Raw genomic sequence first — 18,107 nt, 5'->3', positions numbered from 1 at the left:
AAGCAGTGGTATCAACGCAGAGTACTGCTTACGATAGTTCTACCTTATCTACGATAATCAGAGAGCTAAATCGAGGATTTGCACGAAGCATGCAAAGGAAAGGCTCTCTCACCCCTGTATTACAAGGAAGTAAATTCTAGCTTGTGTGTTAGGTTAGGTAAAACCAACAGTAAGAATAGCGTTATGAAGCTACAACACAACCAAAGTGAGAACTAAGGTCATGAACGAGAACGGCAGAGAACGGTACAGAGAGAGAGCTAGGACTCGGACCCACCTGACTTTTAGAATCGACCTTGGTCACTGGATTTTGGGACTGGCTCGAGGTGTTGTTGGACGGGGGTTTCGGCGGTGCGGACAATTGGGCCTTGAGGATGGGAGACGCAGGGGTGGTGGAGGTCGTTTGCGTCCCGGACGACGCGGCGGGACTATCGACCTGAGGAGCGGCCGTGCTATCGGGTGCGGGACTTATATTCTTGACTGTACGCTGTTGAACGGGAAGCACCTTTACTGGAGTAGTGTTGACCGCCGGAATCGGTAGTGTATTAGTCGCGACTGCAGCGGTAGTTTGGCTCGGATAAGTGATCGGCGTGGGTGACGCTCGTACACGGATGCCTTCGTAATACTGGGTACCGGTATTCTCGCCCTTCAACGGATTCGGCCCCACGATACTGCCGAAAACGGATCTATGCATAGAACATACATGACATGTAATAAGAGATATACACGCACATTTTACATGTGATAATTTATACTTGTCTGAGACAATTACCTAACACATCTGGGAAAATGTAGCGGAGCTATCACGCCTCGTCTGCCGATTTTCGTGCAGCAGCCGAGATACTTTTTATACAACTCCTCCTGCTCGATGCGTGTACCGGGTGCAAGCTCAAAAGTCGCTCTTACCCAATTTAAAGCGAACTGCTCGTTCTCCTGAATAATCTGTTGATGCGCGTTCTGCTGCTGAATCGCGTTAGCTGTCTCCACTGCTTCTATAAACATGAAAAGCAACGTCCGGCGATGTAAAAACAAAAAGACACTCAGATTTGAACACCTTAGAAAAAGAGGCCAGAAAGATTACATACTGTGCGTTGTCGACTTGGTTGAGGTCGCGGCAGGAGTTGTAGGTCGAGATGATGCCGGACTGGCAGGTGATGCGGTGACCGTCGCGGTAACCGTCGCTGGAGTAGACGGGGTAGATACGGACGTAGTCGTTGCGGCTGGCGCAGTGGGAGTAACGGGAACAGCGCCCTGCACAGCAGTGTTTTGTTGCGCCGCCACTGTGGACACCGTTTCAACCACTCGCATGAGAATACAAGCCTTTGGACCGTAACTTTGCGCCTCCACGGTGACGAGGGCGACTAGAGTATCGATGGCACCACGAACTCGCGCAACGCTTGTGCACGGTCTTTCGCCCAGCGACGTTAAAGCGTATAAACATTCCAAAGTATACACTAAAAGGGCTATGTCGCTCAGGGCTAAAAATCTGCAAGCAGACATGACGAAATCTTATATTATAACACTATAAATGTATTTTAAATGAGGATTATATCAATGACGCTAATAAATAGTGTTGTAATCGATAAAAAATTATGTTATTTTTCAGAAAATTTTCAAACAAAATGTGAAAAATATATTCGAAAAACCAGTGTTTACCTGCATATAAGTTCATATACATTGTCTGCCAAGCCAAACGTGACAATTTCCTCGTTGATGTCCTGCTGGCTAATCTTGTTGAGCACCTCCAGACAAGATATAACGATAAACCTGTCCTGAGACTCGATTCCCATGGCCACACACGACAGAACGACGTCCGTTATCCTCTCGCCGGCTTCCTTTAGAATAATTTCGTTCGCTATGTTCCCTAGTATGTCGAAGCCGAGCTGATGCAGATTGCTCCATCTCGCTCTCACACACAGCAGGACAAATCGTAAGAAACACCGATTCCTGCCTAATATCACCGCGTTGTCTGGCGTGAAGCTGAGATTTCGCAGAATCGACGCGATCTGCAATACACGCTGACCATATGGATCCTGCGTACCTAACGTCCTACCGACGCAAAACAAATCCTTATCCTCCTCCTCGAACTTGATGGAATTTTGGTTTTGATCTCTCAGGCTCTCGTCCGGCGTAAGCAGATCCAACCGTGGGCAATCTGGAAGCATCTGAAATCATACGAAAGCACAATGTTTGAAACCTCGAAAGCAAGACAGGAAAACAATACAATTTCCTAAAGAATTCATACGTATAATCGCGGACAGTGAAGCGATTATATACTTAAGATTACTCCAAAGATATTGAATTTAGAGATATCAAAAATATTTAAAGAAAGAAACCACCATTTTACCCCATTGATATCAATCAGCGCCGTCGTCTCCTCGTTCTCTGTCGTCGACGCAGCGACATCCTGTTCCTTGCTCTCCTTCTCCTTCTCCAAAGTCTTCCGTCTGGAGAACGTCGGCAGACTTATGAGTGGCTTCTTCATAAAGGTCCTTTCATTCGTGAGATCTATCACGTCCTGGGAGTCGAGCACGTCCGACCAGAAGGAGTTGATCGAGTAGTTGCGGACGCGCGAGTACACCTCGATGAAGAGTTGCCGCGTACCGGGCGAGTCGAAGACACCGGCATGCGCCAGGAGAATGTTCACTAATCGGGGATACTTGTCTAACCGTAGAGTGTGCTTGCCCTCGTTCGACAAAAGGGTGCAAACGTTGATGGCGAAGTCCTGCTCGTTCGGCAGCGGCGACAGAAGCGAGAGCGCGAGCTTGTCGTAATTCGAGGGCTTGTAAAGATCCGCCGAGAGTCCGTTGTAATCGCGCAGGGATTCTGAAGGAAGAATGAATATTTAAGCATTTTATGACAAAGAAATATCTCTCTTAATCCAAAAGTTGACTTCGTTCTTAAAATTCTATCTATAATTATATAATTCTACTTAAAAATATAATTTTCTAACTTAAATTCCTAACTTCCTTCAATTTTTTTCTCTCAGTGATAATTCTTATTTCTCTATCTATCTAAAATTCTAAAAATCCAAAAAAATTAAAAAAAATCTAAAAATCTATCTTAAAAAAAAAAATCCTATCTAAAAAAATTAGATTTTAGATAGATAACTTGGCTAACTATATTCATGTAACAACAATGGAATTTATTCAGTCAAAATTGACATCCGATTGATTACGATAATTGGCATCGATAACGATATTTCCGTACACCGTATTCGGCGAAGTATCACCTGTATTATCTATCCTCGTTATGACTATGTTAATGCAATCTTAACGAGTGTCAGAGGTTTACCTTGGCTGTATAGATGTGAAGGTCGTGCAAACCTTTACGCACGTTGCTAAAACCTCCGACAGTTTTCAGCATACGATGTATAATAAATTCTTCGCGACCGCTTACTTAAAATAATTAAAATACGCCGCTGTTATCACAGCGGCTAATTAAAATAATTAAAACGCGCAGCGTCTCTCTGAATGCACCGCGAGATGACAATCATCGGGGGAAAAAAGTATTTTATATATAAAGATAGAAAAAATATATTTCAATAGCGCTTGAATGTGTTAGTTAAAGGAATATATGGTAATTCCGTGAAACGAATTTCCGAAAATTTAAAAGAGAAATGCGTAAATTCACACACACGGCCCTTTAACGTAAAATATAACTTCCAAACATGCTGTACGTTCGCAGTGATTAGCATTGCAAATGCCGTTTTAACACGAATCGATAGAACTATCTCTCGCCTAAAGATGGGGGATTCTTTAGCAAAAATAAAGAAAGAAAATAAAAGATAATAAAATAGAGCACAAAAGAGTGGCGGATTCTTGGAGTTACACCCTTTTATTTATGTAAAGCGTTTACTCGACTCGCGTCTCTCTCTCTCTCTCTCTCTCTCTCTCTCTGTAAACGTTGAAAGTAACAAAACCAGTTAATGGCTCGGTTGTATCTCTTATCGTCGCGCGTGTCGGAGAGGATTTTTTCGAACGCGTATCCGCCAACGCAAGCGCGCCGATCGAAACATCTTTTCTCTTCGAACGCGAACATTTCTCTTCGTAGTCGACGAAATTGTCACGCGGCCAATCCCCCCGACCCTGCCGCGCTTGACGACGTGTCTCATTGAGGCAGGTCATGGGCTGGTTGATGCAACAAGAAAGCGGAGCTAGCACGATTGTGCATCGGATAGCGTTTCGAATCGAACGATCAAGTAAGCCGCTCCTTTTTTCCTCTTATCCGCGTCGTTTTATCGCGCACGGCGAGGGAAAAGCTCAAGCTTTGCGTACAACAGATTCGCAAATGTAAATGTAAGAGAAAGAGAATGAATAGGTAGCTTTTTCGGTAAGATAAACATTTTTCACTCGCGTAACATTTTTTCTTTTTTTTTTTTCACCACTAAAATTCAATTTCAATGCAGAATGTGTATATTTAATATCTTGTTAAGACGTTGAATTATATGTATGAGCAGAGATAACAGAGATTGTGCCGACTACTTACGATATAAGATCAACATTGTCAAAGAGACTTCTTTTTTTAAATATTGTATCTCCCGAGTCCCAATAAAATTCTACTCGAGGTTACTCTCATTTTTTCTTAGGAATAAAAAAAATTCCTCAGAATTTCAGATGTTTTTTCAGAAAGCAAATACCCTATTTATTTATAAAAATTTGATTAAAAAATAAGCGATATATATATATATATATTGTATATCGCAGAACTAAATATAAAAATTAAAAAAGTCTAAATATGAATATGATCTAAATATACATATTATGTTAGGTCAGTTGGGGGTTGTCATAATGAGATCCGGAGCCGGTAAACGTTTATTTCCGTTAAAGAAATATGAAAGAGGCAGGATCGATAAGAAATGATTATCGGTTATTGCTGGAATACGTGGAGCGCGTTTATCTGAGAAGCGACGACGATATCTTGAGCCGCGATATCTGAAATAGTAGAACCAACTAATCCATCGTCCGATTCACCAAGGTACAATGGGTGGTTTATCCTCCCCTTCCCCCCTCACTCTCTCTCTCTCTCTCTCTCTCTCTCTCTCCTCCCCCTCCTCACCCCGACGATGACGATCGTATATCTCTGGTAGCGTTTTATCGCCATCGGGCAAACGATTCTCGGTTTCAACGACGACGAAAACACACGCGTTATCGAATATAATGGAATTATGCGTTTATCAATGTAGTTTTTTTTTTTTTTTTTTTTTTTTTTTTTTTTTTTTTTTTTTTTGATCGCCCGCTTACGATCGATTATGTTCGAGCGAAGTTCGAGACGATTTGCAAGACGATCGACTTCGTTCCCGATGCAACGCAAGCGGATTGTGATTCACGGTCAAGATCGGCTTTTTCTACAAGTGGCAGGCTAACGTTCCGCCAATGAAAATATTAGCGTTAAAATATCACGGTACTTATTACGGTAAAAGTGTGATTTCGTGGTTTTTTTTTTTTTTTTAGATAGAAAAATATAAAAAAATTTTCAATAACGACGCAGACTTTGTATTATATCCGCGTACTCCGCGTGCGTGCGTTTTTTAATTTTTCGAAAGTGGTAGGTAAAAAAATTAACACAAAAAAAAAAAATAAATAAATAAATAAACATCGTCAACATTGATCGATTCGTTAAAAAATTTACGGAGATAATTTTGGGTAAATCATTAATGTTGCTCTCTCATTCACGATGGGGCGGGGGGGGGGGGGGGAGGGGGATCTTACTTTAAGATGGAAGTGATCTCTTCCTCCGCAAACGTACATTCGTGTGTCGAGGATCTCTTTTCAAAATATAAAAAAATTATGCGGAGATAAATAATTCTGTGCATTTCTTTACAATTCCTCTCTTCTTGAAATCTGTACGATCGACGAAACGATGATCGTTCTGTTGAAGTGATAATTCTGCCTATCGTCACGAGCAAATTACAATTTTCCCTCTTCCAGGCAAAAGCATTAGGCGTTAACGTATCGAGAGCCCGCGTACACGAGCTGAATATACGACAGCCGATGAATGTACGTACGGGGCGCAACGTTATCGGGGATCGCGGTAAATCTTTTCAGCCGCAAAACCGCGATCAATATCGCGTCCCAGGAGAAGTGTCGAGTTTCGTCCGGAAACAGAGGGGTAAGGGGGGGAGGGAGAAAGGGAGGGAGAGGGAGACGGGGAACGCAAACCAGCAACCGGTAACGACGAAGAACGAAGGGAAGAAGGATGATGGGCGGGGGATGGGCAGAGAAAAGGAGCAGGATCTCCGATGGAGTGCCCATGGTCTCGTTAATAAAATCACGGCTCGTCAACGACGCCGCGAAGTGGCAAGTATCGATTTGAAAGCTGAACACCTTGTTACCGTGGCGTAATAAAGGGAGTTGCTCCTTTATATGGGTAATGGATACAGAGAAAAATTCTATTTAGCTGATAAAAATGTGTCCTTTTATCCGTCTATTTGCAACACGTCTATTCCGAACGTTATGCGCCATCAATTATCAGGAATAAAGATCTCTTTCAGTTTCTAAATTATATAATGTATCGCAGTTTCAAGTGAGAGAGAGAGAGAGAGAGAATATTGATCCTTTCCGAGTTTCTACAGTTTTTTCGTAAAAAGAAAAGAGAAAAGGTGAAGGTGTGATATCTCATACGTTATCTATAATCGAAGTTTGTACAACATTTCCCTCGATAAAGCGAAATGCGATCGATTCGCATTAAAGGATCTATTTATAGACCATTATCTCGTGATGAAAAGCAATACGCAACTGGCGCACTGTCATCGTACGACTTGGTTGTTTCCTCGCTTTCGATCAATTTACTTCCACACCCGCGTCAGTATCAACAAACAGTTAACGACTATGATTAAATACCGATAAATAAGCTGACTGATAACGCTGACATGACCGAGGATCGATCGCGATTTTCATTCGTGATCACCGAGACAAACGTTATAATCCCTGGCATTATCGCTTTACTCTAATACGTACTCTGTGTTCCTCGATAAATAAAAACTAAGAGTCTGGAAAATATAATTTCGTAAAGAAAGAAAGATTTGACGTTTACGAAATAAATGATAATTCCATGCGGGCCATTCTCTCTCTCTCTCTCTCTCTCTCTCTCTCTCTCTCTCTCTCTCTCTCTCTCTCTCTCTCGAGCTATCTCGCTTTTATTAAAAATACGCCCATAAAAACGACTAAAATAATATTCGATACGAGCGCATCAGGGATGAAACGAACATCGTATGGTCCGGGCGCGTTAATTGGCATTGCAGTTTGCTGACAAACGCCTCGTAACGAGATGAGCGCGCGCAACGCGTCGATGGGGCACCGATGGCACGCGGTGTCCCCCTCCACCCCCCCCCCTACCCTTTTCCTCCCAATCCCCTCCGAGATGTCGGTCGTCGCGTCAATCGTCGCGACGTTTGACCACAGGTGGATTCGATCGAAGACTAGGGGTGGTATTCTCAACATACGCTCATCGAATCTAATTGGTAAAAAAATTCGTTCTGGTAAAATTGGTGAGATTGTTTTTACTTGACATTAAAATATTCTCTCTCTTTTTTTTTTTCGTTTTCGGCTTTTAAAAACGCAATATTTACGAGTGTGTTGTCTCGAAAATATTCATCGTAAGTTTTTCTCACTATCGTGTATATATATAAATATATATATATATATACACTGTAATAAAGTATCTTTTCATTAAGTACTTTTTGAGTTATTTGATATTTTAATCTGACATATTTTGATATAAAAAATTAAATATCTTGTAAAATATTTAGTTTTCGATAATCTTATCGTAATACTTTTATGTACAGAATAATGAGACAAATCAATTAGTGCAAAAAAAGAAAAACAAATAATTGTTTAAAAAAAAATACATTGTAAATAATTTTCTTAAAAACAATTATTTTTTATACTAATTGATACTTAATGAAAAAATACTTTATTATAGTGTTTTGGAAAGCTCTCGGCATAAGCTATAAGAATATGCAATAAAAAATAGGGGGTTCCATTTAAGAAATTAAAGGTGTTCTCGACTTGATCTTAACGATGCCGTCCAAGGTCAAACCAATGACACCATCTTACGTTCCCCTCAAAACCATACAATTTTTGTTCAAAACGTTTTTCACCAAAATGCTTAGTTTTTGAAAGAAAAGGGGTGTACGGGTGGTCTAGGACACCCTGTATATATTTAACAATATACATCTATCCCCCGAATACATTGAAATTTCGTAATAATATTTGCGATCCGTAATCAATATCGGAGCTAACAGTATTCGAAGGATTTAAAAAAAGGACGGGTTTCCTTTTTTCTTCTAAATGGCCATCTCTAATCTAGCACACGATACAGCACAACACACACGGAGCCAGGTATCGCGAGCGAGCTCTCTCGCCAGAATCGCGGCGAACATCACGCAAGCGCGGGCATTATACAGGGACGATCAAGAACCAACGGAACACTTATCCCCGCAAACGCTTATTGATTGTGACGCGCGCCCCGTCGTGTTTCTCGCTCCCGCTCTGTCGGTCTCCCTCTCTCCGTCAACCCCGTTCTCTCCCACTCGCAACGGCACGCACGTGACAAGAGTGTCAACTGTTTATAGTTAATTAAGACCTTAATTTCAATTCAAAACACTTCCTCTCCTTCCGTCCCGCTCTTCTCATCCGAGAAGAATAATTTTTTGACACTTGGTAGAAAGTTAGAAATGTCAAATTTTTGAAAATATCCTAACATTGTGAAACGAAAATTAAAAAAAAAAAAAAAGAAACACGTGATCGTGTAACACGCGATTCTCGAGACACATTCAGCGAATACGTGTATATGCACAGGAAGAAACGGGAGAAAATTTTACGGTACATGGATACTCAATCGAGACTTCCTCGAGCGTACAGTTGATCGTCGCAAGATTTTTTTTTTTTTTTTTTTACGAAAATTTTGTCACGGAATAATGATTAAATTAATAACCAAAATTGATATGGCAATATTAACATTAGAAAATTAATAATGGCATTAGAATTATATCGCTGACTCGGAAAAGAATATAACGTAAAGTAAACATTAATCATCATGTCTCATGACAATGATTAACGCCGATCGATCTCCGATCTAAATCTCTCGCGTATTATTTCTAACAATAAGCCGATGTTTCTTAATCAAGTATGTCGCGCGACATAATATTTAACGCGTTTCAATAATTACGCAAAAAAAAAAAGAAAAAAAAACCCCACCCTCAAAGACAGAAACGAGTTGATCTTTCTTTCCCTAAAAATTAGCGCGTTCCTAGTAATAATCGCCCAACATACGGTTTTGCGCGCATAATCACGCGAATGATCAGGCGAACGATAATCGGCATCGATACACGGAGGGGGATGAAGCGGAATGGGAAGGGGGAGCGTGAGCTTCCCGCCAGGGCGCCTTTACTGACCCGGTTCCGGACGAGCGTCGCGCCAAGGGGGGAGTCGAAGGGCGAGATGAGGTGAGTCCAAGTCGCTCGCGACTTGCGCGGAAATACCGAGATCGGCGCCGACTACCTAGGGGACCCCGCCAAACAAATTAACAATCGTTACGTACACGTAGTAGATGTCGGTAAGCGTCATTTTCGTCGCCCTCCCCCTCCCCCCACCTCCCGGTCCATCTCCCCGATAGACGGACCTCGCACCCTGACCGCTGCGCGCGCTCCCCCTCATCATCATCCCTCCCCCCCACCCTCTTCCAGTTTTCACCCTCACCACTCCAGTCATCCGGTTATCCCCAGAGCTTCTGGAGCGAGGCTGCCGCATGCGGCATGCGCATGTGCGCCGAGTATAGACCCGTGCGCGTTCCCATCGTCGACGAACGGCGATGTATACGCGCTGTTGTACTCTCCCCCCCCCCCTCTACTTAAACGTACGCAGGACGATGTTCCCGGCGAAGGTCCATATGCCCTACCAACAGATTCTCCAGGCTAGAATCTAGAACTGATTTTTTTTTTTTCCTTAGCGAAAATGTCGAGGCGTAATTCTCGAGTTGTGAACAAGAAAGACGTATATTTTTCAAATGAAGTTTATTTAAGATGAAATTCCAATTTGAGACCTCTGATCGCTGCTAAACGATTTTAATATCCTTGTTTAAGAGAAGAGAGAGAGAAAAAAAAAAGATCAGCCGAGGAGGAACGTGTCGTGTCACGAGGGAATATACTGTCGAAATATTTCGGACACCCTGTACATACGCGTGTCATGATTATCGCCCATTAAATTATCTTACACGCCGTTCGCACGACCCCTCCCGCGCTACTACCCCCACCCACCCCACCCCTCCGTTTCCCTTGCCGCTCGTGCGCGCGAATGCAATCGCGGCTCTCCCAGCCGGGGGGGGCCGGGGCAACCGTCGACTCGCATGTGCGCGCCGCTACGCTATCTATCTTCCTATATCCCTCTCCGGCTCGATAGCCCGCCACCGCTGCTGCACCAAGAGCAGGCAGCGCGTCAATAACCCGTTGCCGCCTTGGCCGCGGCTATACGGTATACGTACGGTACATATGTAACAGCGCGCGTACTTCTACGTCTCCTACGAAGGGAGATGTATAGACTTACGATGCCGAGAGTCTCCTCCGACAGAGTCGGGTCGAGGGTGCCCTAATTTGATTATCCCCATGCAAATGTCACGATCGACGACGAGCGTTGACCTATTCCCTCCGCCCCCCCCCCCTCTCTCTCTCTCGCTAATTCTCATTCCTATAAATATCGAAAATGTATCGGGTATTAATCGCTCCCGGAGGGGAGTCTCTTCTCGTTCGTTTGAATCGATTTCTATTTTATATCGCAAACGCATACGCGATCGTGAAAAATTCAGATATTCCTCGTGATGGATAAAAATGGGGACTCGAGAGGATATATCGCGTAGATTCTCGCCCAAGGATCGACACCGCGCGATATTTTTTGCGCAACGTTGTCCGGGGACGACACGGGGACAAACGAATGAAAAATTCTGGCGGACGAAAATTGCTAACGTAGCGAATTATTGAACCGTGACTCGCACATGCAAACAGAGAGAAAGGTAGAAAGAAGGAGAGATCGAGAGAGAGAGAGAGAGAGAAGAGGAGAACGTTGCGTGCGCGCGACGCGACGCGACGATCAAGCGCGACAAGGAACAATGGGCGGTGAAAAAGGCGCGGTTTGAAAGTCGCTCGACCGTGGATGCCAACTGTATCGAGACGTACGCACCGCGTATAAATTGGCAGATGCGGTTTATACGTGCGACTACGTTCGGCGGATTCGCTATAAGCTCGCGGAAAACAAAGTCGAATAACAATGTATTGTCATCTATTAGGTGTACAACTTTGCTTCCACCGTTTTTTTCCCGAAATTCGAGGCTTTATTGTAAAAAACTGGTTATACATTTATGATTCACTCCCAATGATCGTGACAATTCTTTTTGACTTTGACTCGAGTCTTCGTTAAGTAATGCCTCCAATTCTGCATCTTCGAAAACCTTCTCTCTTCCACCCCTATGCCGGTCTTCGACGTGAAAATCACCGTTCTTGAAGCGTCGAAACCACTCGCGACACGTTCTTTCGCTAATAGCGGCTTTACCGTAAGTATTTGAGAGCATTCGATGAGCCTCAGCCGCAGATTTCTTCGTATTGAAGCAGAAAATTAAAACCTCCCGCAAATGACGAGAATTTGGCTCGTAAACTGACATTTTCAATCGAGAATAACTTTACGATGCAGACACAAATCGATTAATGTTTCTATGGGATTACGTTGACAGATGCCCAAGTTTATCGCATGACGTCTATGATCTATTTATTTCGACCACTACTTACTGCTAAAGCCATTTATAGGAAAACGGCGGAAGCAAAGTTGTACACCTAACATATACGTTTCTTTTTTCGCACTTTCTATTGTCGAGATATTGTAAGATTCTACGACGTCGAATCTCACGACTCACCTGCGATGTTGTGCTGATGATGATTATAAGTAAGAGGGACAGAGTGCAGTGCTCTGGCCGACCATTTCCGATGTCTGGAATCCTCGTCGTCGTCGTCAGCCTGTTGACCATCCTCGCCTAGGAAGTGGACCTTCTCGTACCTGTCCAGATACCTGGAACGAAAACACCAAGTGTTTCAGTATCTTAAGAATTTTATTTTCGACTCGAGTAAGATTTCACGCACACGTAATACAGTTGAAGAGGCATAAATAGATTATAAATATATCGCGTGGTTGAAACATCGAAAAATTCGGCTCGAAAAATTTAACTTTTTGAAAACTAAACGTTTCGAGGAAGACAATGCATTTGTCGATTACATACCCTTGTTTCTAAAATAATTTAACAAGTTCGGTATTGCAACAAAATTACGAGATTCAGACAGGACAGTATGAGACGCTAATATTATTATATTATAAGCGATCGATTAAATAGATAATTGGCGCCAGTGGAATCACTCGAGTTTCGTAAGATTAACCGGCGCGATCGCGACTCCTCTGATTCGAAATCGATTGACGTTTCGAGAGAACCGGTTGACCCTCTTGGCGTGTCACGTGGCGTGCGCGTGGAGAGCGCAACATCTCGCGATAGCATTCCACTAGCAGAGCGGTGCAAGGATATACGAAACAGGTCTCTTTTCAGACCAAGGACCAAGACACCGATCGACTGAGCGATTGTCGAAAGATGGACGAACTCGCGTGATGTTCACGCGAACACGATAGATGCCAGAGACAAATAGAGAAAGAGAGGCGTAGAGGGACAGTCGTGAGTCGGCGAGGGGGAGAGAAAAAAAAAGAGAGAGAGAGAGAGAGAATATCGAGTCGGTAGGTGGGCGAAAGAAAGTGGTGGGGGTAGATGTACTGGATCCATTCATGCAACCGACGTACAGCGCGAAAGGTGTAGCGCAGGCAGCAAAGAGCAAGCAGTCAGAGCCTGATTGGCCGTTGGCGGATGCGGACTGTTGAATACTACTACTCCGTCTACTGCAGCGGCAACGTGCTACAATGTGTCAGTGACGCATTATTGACTGCTAGCGCGATGTAGCCAGACCGCCGTGGGCGAAGCCACGTGACACGTCCACGGAATGTCTTGGGAGAACGGTAGGGACTCTTCAGCGACGATCAGATACGATCAACGCCGATATCGATTAATATAAAATTTCCTTTATCGCGTGAGAAAGAAAAAAAAGGAAACAAAAAAGGAAAAGAAATTGAAAGAAGAAAAGATACGCTGATGTATGCTCGACATACATAGCGCAACATACCTTTCTTCAAATTTCAATACTCTCTTTGTCGATCTAATATGATAGTTTGTATCTCTGGAGAAGACGATGTATCGTTAATTAAAAATTATTAAGAACTTCCAATTGATAACGAGAGTTTGCGCGTTGTGTCAAATACTTGTCATGAAACGAATTTAAATCTACGAAACTGGATTGATGAAAATTATATGAGCTACTCTTGCGTAAAAAAATGCAAGCTTCTGACAGCCTCTTATTAGTTTACAACGCAAACCTCGGTATGAAATGTCACATACCGCGTGTCATCGTTCAAGGGAATCGGGAACTCGGTGGCGCATGTCAGCTACGCGCGCTAACAAGATTGCAGGACTCGTTCCGGAAAGAGAGAAAAAGAAAGAGAGAGAGAGAGAGAGAGGGGGGGGAGGAAGGGAGAGGAAAGCGAGACTCAGGAACCACGTGGTGGCTCTCGTCAGCGAGACCGGAATATGAATGAACGAACGTACGTAGTACGCGATACGGAAAATGGTGGTGGGGCGTAGGGACCAATGCCGATACGCGGTGCTGGCCGTGCGGCAAAACGTTGCTACTCCCTGCCTCTTGCAGACGCTCGCGGACTGCCAGACGCAATGGAACATTGTAGCAAGCACGACGCGGCGAGTAGTCGTCGTGCGATAAAGGCCGAATCGGGCGAGAGCCGTCTTCCGACCGATTTTCCGCAGCAGATCGATAGGTGCGCTGCTCGATTCAAGCCGCAATGGATCGCTCAAGGGACCAAGGGACAAAGTCGAGCGGATCGCCGCGTCCTAAATAGCGAAATTACTCGTCCAATTTGTTCGCAACGATACGGTTGTTTTATGGGGGGGGGGGGGGACGTGTTTACAAAAAAATACACATTTGACATATTAATGACAAGATTGACAAAGACTACGCGTTTTTCATGGCAGGTTGACGCGATATTTGATAGCTCTGATGTTTCGATAAAGCGGTTGAGGCGAATCCGTTATTCGTAAATATTCAATGAGATGTCAATCAAGTCAATCTTAAATCTACAAGAACTTACCGAAGGTAAATTTGTTTAAGGCCGACCCCGCTGTTGATGCAACCGCTGGGCAAGTGAAATTGCTCGCACAACGACGCCCACTCATTTCTGGTATTCACCTGCAATGAATAAAAAAATGCCAAATGAGAATCGTCTGTGAAGGAAAATAATTGTCCGAGAACAAACGCGCATTGATCCGGTGAACCTTTAAAATTAATCGTATTTGATAAAATTGCTCGTAGGTATAATATATGCCAGCACGTCGTTACTCAATACTTTTCCTCGTTACTTCAACGCTCGGACTCGGCACTTCGAAATCGAAAATAATAAATCAAGAATAATCCGCGTATACATATTTCTGTTATCGACGTATAATATTACGGAGTAGTAACGCACAAAATTATTTAAAATATACGTTTCAGGTTATTGATATAAAATATATGCGATTGATAAATGTTGATTAAATGTGTCGCAATGTGACGTTTCAATCAATCTGTTTTGTATATTTCACACACACACACACACACACACGATTTTTCATTAATGGGGGGGGGGGGATGAGAGATTCGACAATGACACATCGGCAACTTTATTCTAATATTACGCGATATTACGCGAATTGATTATTAATTAAGGCACGATAATAGCAGAAATTAATCATTCACATTGGCTTAGAAATTTTAATCTTTCGTAGAAAATTACGATTATACTTTAAAAAATATACGACAATACAAGAAGCCGTTCAAAAGAAAAAAAATCAAAATTTATACTTATAAAACTTGTTACCGTCAATACACATAAATTAAGCATAAATCACATATAAATCGTACATATTAAGAAATATATTCATGTAGAATATTCTATTCCTTGTATTTCTTAAATTAATTAACATGAAATGCGTATACTATTCTCGTTAGTAACAGAGATAATACATACTTTTATTACGCCAAGATTTTTATGATCCCGTTTCTCGACTGATCTTTTTTTCTCCCTCTTTGCAATATTTGAAGGGGGGGAAAAAAAAAATCAAAGTTCAATATACAAGCTATTAATAAAGATTCCGCTATTTCCTTCATCATTTAGATATTCGTCGGAAAAATCTCCCGATAGCGAGATGGCACGCGAGATAAGCCTGCAATGCGGCGGGACATAAATTTCTCTGCGTATCGATTGAAAAAATAAACGACGCTTCTCGGATCACGCGCTTGCACGCAAAAAAATAAATGTGTCCTAAAAGATCCGATTTTAATTTTATAATAATAGTAAATTTTCTTTACGAAATAATTTGTAAACAATTTTTATTAACTTGGGTATTTTAACTTTAGGTATACACGAGGCGTCTTTTGAAATTTCGTAAACGACGAGCAAAGATCGCTTCTAAAGAAGCGATCGTAAGAAGAAAAAAAAAATGCTAAAGATTTCTCGAAGAATCCGTTATATTAAAATAAAGGGAAAAAAATCTCCGAGAGGTACTCCCGAGATAATGCTAATCAGCGGCATCGCGCCTTTGATCATCGTGTTGCGCGTTCACGGGACCGAAATGCGAGCTCACGATTAAACCAAGATCTACATTCCGCGATGGAAATAAATGTTTATTGCGCTCGCGTTTATTTCGGTTTATTACGCGCGCGGAAGGAATCCGTGCGTTTTCGCCGCACGTCCCCCCCCCCCACTTCATTATACAGGGTGTCCCATTTTAAAGAACCCACTCAAATATCTCAGAAACACTGCGTTAAATCGAAAAATGTTTCAAACAAAAGTTGTATGGCTTCAAGGGGGCCATAAGATGGTGACAATGATTTGACCTTGGAAAATCATTTGAAGGTCGTGTGAAAGTCAACTTTAAAATCTTAAATAGAAACCCCCATTTTTTATTTAGTATTCTTGTAGCTGACATCGAGAGCTTTCCAAAACACTATAATTAAGTACTTTTTGAGTTATTTTATATTTTATTCTGACATATTTTGATATTTGAGTGGGTCCTTTTAAAATGGGACACCCTGTATATCGTATCCCAGACTTATAGACAAAAGATCTGTTTGGATAAATTTTTTATTCTTCAGACGAAAGTACGAGCATATTTTAATCTTCATTTAACCGAGATCGTAACGACTCCTATCCATCTCCTAAACACAAGGCGTAAAAAGAATGCGTCTTTTTTTACATTCTACGAATTCTTACACAAAGTCGTATACATGCGATCGATACGAATCTGTAATATGTTCTATTTTTTATCGATAAATGTGAAACGAAAGTGAGCGTTTATTGTTCCAAGTTAAATCAAAGGGACACGCCTAAAAGTTAACAATATAAAGAACAAGTATTTTACTTTTATATTTTCTATTCCCACGACGTGCGAATATCGGGGAACCGTCTCCGTCTGACACGTGGTTCTACATGTGACACGTGGCCACGCGACGTAGAATCATCGGCGGCAGTCTTCTGCGCTCTCAAAGTGCGCTTTAAACAGCGGTGACAACGGGCAGGCGGTGCAGGAGGAGGAGGAGGAAGAGAAAGACAGTTGGGGGCAGGGAATCGTCGTTCGTAAAATCAGCGACGACAGAGCATACTGGGTCAGTGCTCCCTGGATCGGCGCCCGTGTCTTCGCTCTATTCTGGTCACCATCGTCGTCGTCGTCGTCGTCGTCGTCGCGACGCCCGACGATGAAACGGGAACGTGGCGCCTCGCCGTGGACGACCGCAAACGTCCGGTCGAGCTTGTTGCTCGGTAACCGAGTAATAATAGTTGATGAGAGACAGGGGATATGCGACTTGTGCACGACGCGTATTTTAAGAACGCGGATGCAAAATGTCAATAATTTGGCATCGATGCGAGATATTAAATTTATGTTGACGGAGTAACACGGTAATTTTATATCCGAAACGTTGACGCGAACATCCGTTTTCACGTTTTCTAATATTCGTAATTTTCATGAAATATTTAAAGATTTTTTTATACAGATAGACACTATGTGTTATATAAACTTATAACTTATATAATATCAAACAGTTATATAAGTATAATCGGATATGATAATAACGTCCGGTATATTTGCATTTATCTCGATTTTCTTTGTAATACTCTTAGGAAGCGTATCTCGTTTACATAAGTAATTGTAACTGTTGGAGAGTGCAAGAAGTCGGTGACTCGTAAAGTGTCCTTACATATGCGGGCTGCATCCTTATGTACGCGGGATATATCGTTAATGCAACCCCAACTGTATACACACACAAACGTCTTTATAAAGCTTCTGAAAAAAATATATATTTCCAATTTGACTTTTGCGCGATAAAACGGCTTCGCTTTTATTCCACTATCGCCATTAGACTTGTAAATTGGTCCCCATGTCGCGATTTCATCAGCTACACGAGACCGATGCGTGTAACGACTCATTCTCGTGCAAAGAGTTCGTATCTGGTCTGGAATTAACGCAAGCGATTGTACTTGCCGTGTCGATTTCAGGTATAAATATCGAGCCTGCGCGCTAGGAAGCGTTTGAGAAAAGGCGCTTGAGAAACGGGGCGCGTCGTTTCCCGCCTAAATTTCGATCGAATGGATGAGAGAGCGCGATTAGGTCGGTACCATCGGTTATCGCCACGAGGTTGTAATCGCGCGACTTTGGCTCGACCTTGATGCAGCGATACGAAAGGCGGGGCGCATGCGCGGCGCGGGCATGTTCCTCGGGAGCGTCCAACGATGGTATCTACACCACGTGGTTCGGCGGGTTCCGCAGCGCGATGCATGATGAAAGTGTCTTCGGCGCCACGTGGTCGTTGGGGTAGGACATGGTCCCTTCTCTCCCCTCCCTCTCTCTCTCACTACTCTCTTTCCTTCCTTCTCGCACGCTCGCTACTCTCTCCCACCCCCTCCTCTCTCGCGGTTCGCTCTCTCTCT

At 42.8% G+C, this 18,107-nt stretch overlaps 1 protein-coding gene across 2 annotated transcripts in view; it reads right to left on the bottom strand.

Moving 5' to 3' along the window:
* Positions 1-32: 32 nt before the first annotated feature.
* The window catches only part of Bap170 (Brahma associated protein 170kD), a 39,664-nt gene continuing 21,589 nt past the window's right edge, over positions 33-18,107 (bottom strand). For both annotated transcript variants that reach the window (XM_070310096.1, XM_070310095.1), the window contains 7 exons: positions 14,235-14,332; positions 11,899-12,050; positions 2,345-2,823; positions 1,654-2,162; positions 1,083-1,483; positions 770-989; positions 33-683 (listed from right to left, as the gene is read on the bottom strand). In XM_070310096.1, coding sequence (XP_070166197.1) covers positions 182-683; positions 770-989; positions 1,083-1,483; positions 1,654-2,162; positions 2,345-2,823; positions 11,899-12,050; positions 14,235-14,332 — 2,361 coding nt within the window. In that variant the 3' untranslated portion in view covers positions 33-181. The remainder of the gene's footprint in view (positions 684-769; positions 990-1,082; positions 1,484-1,653; positions 2,163-2,344; positions 2,824-11,898; positions 12,051-14,234; positions 14,333-18,107) is intronic.

Source organism: Polyergus mexicanus, unplaced genomic scaffold, assembly GCF_030449975.1.
Source record: "Polyergus mexicanus isolate NDT 795.1 unplaced genomic scaffold, iyPolMexi1.0 SCAF_17, whole genome shotgun sequence".
Taxonomy (NCBI): domain Eukaryota; kingdom Metazoa; phylum Arthropoda; class Insecta; order Hymenoptera; family Formicidae; genus Polyergus; species Polyergus mexicanus.
The sequence above is the reverse complement of the archived record's forward strand: the minus strand, read 5'-3'. Positions and strand labels throughout refer to the sequence as shown.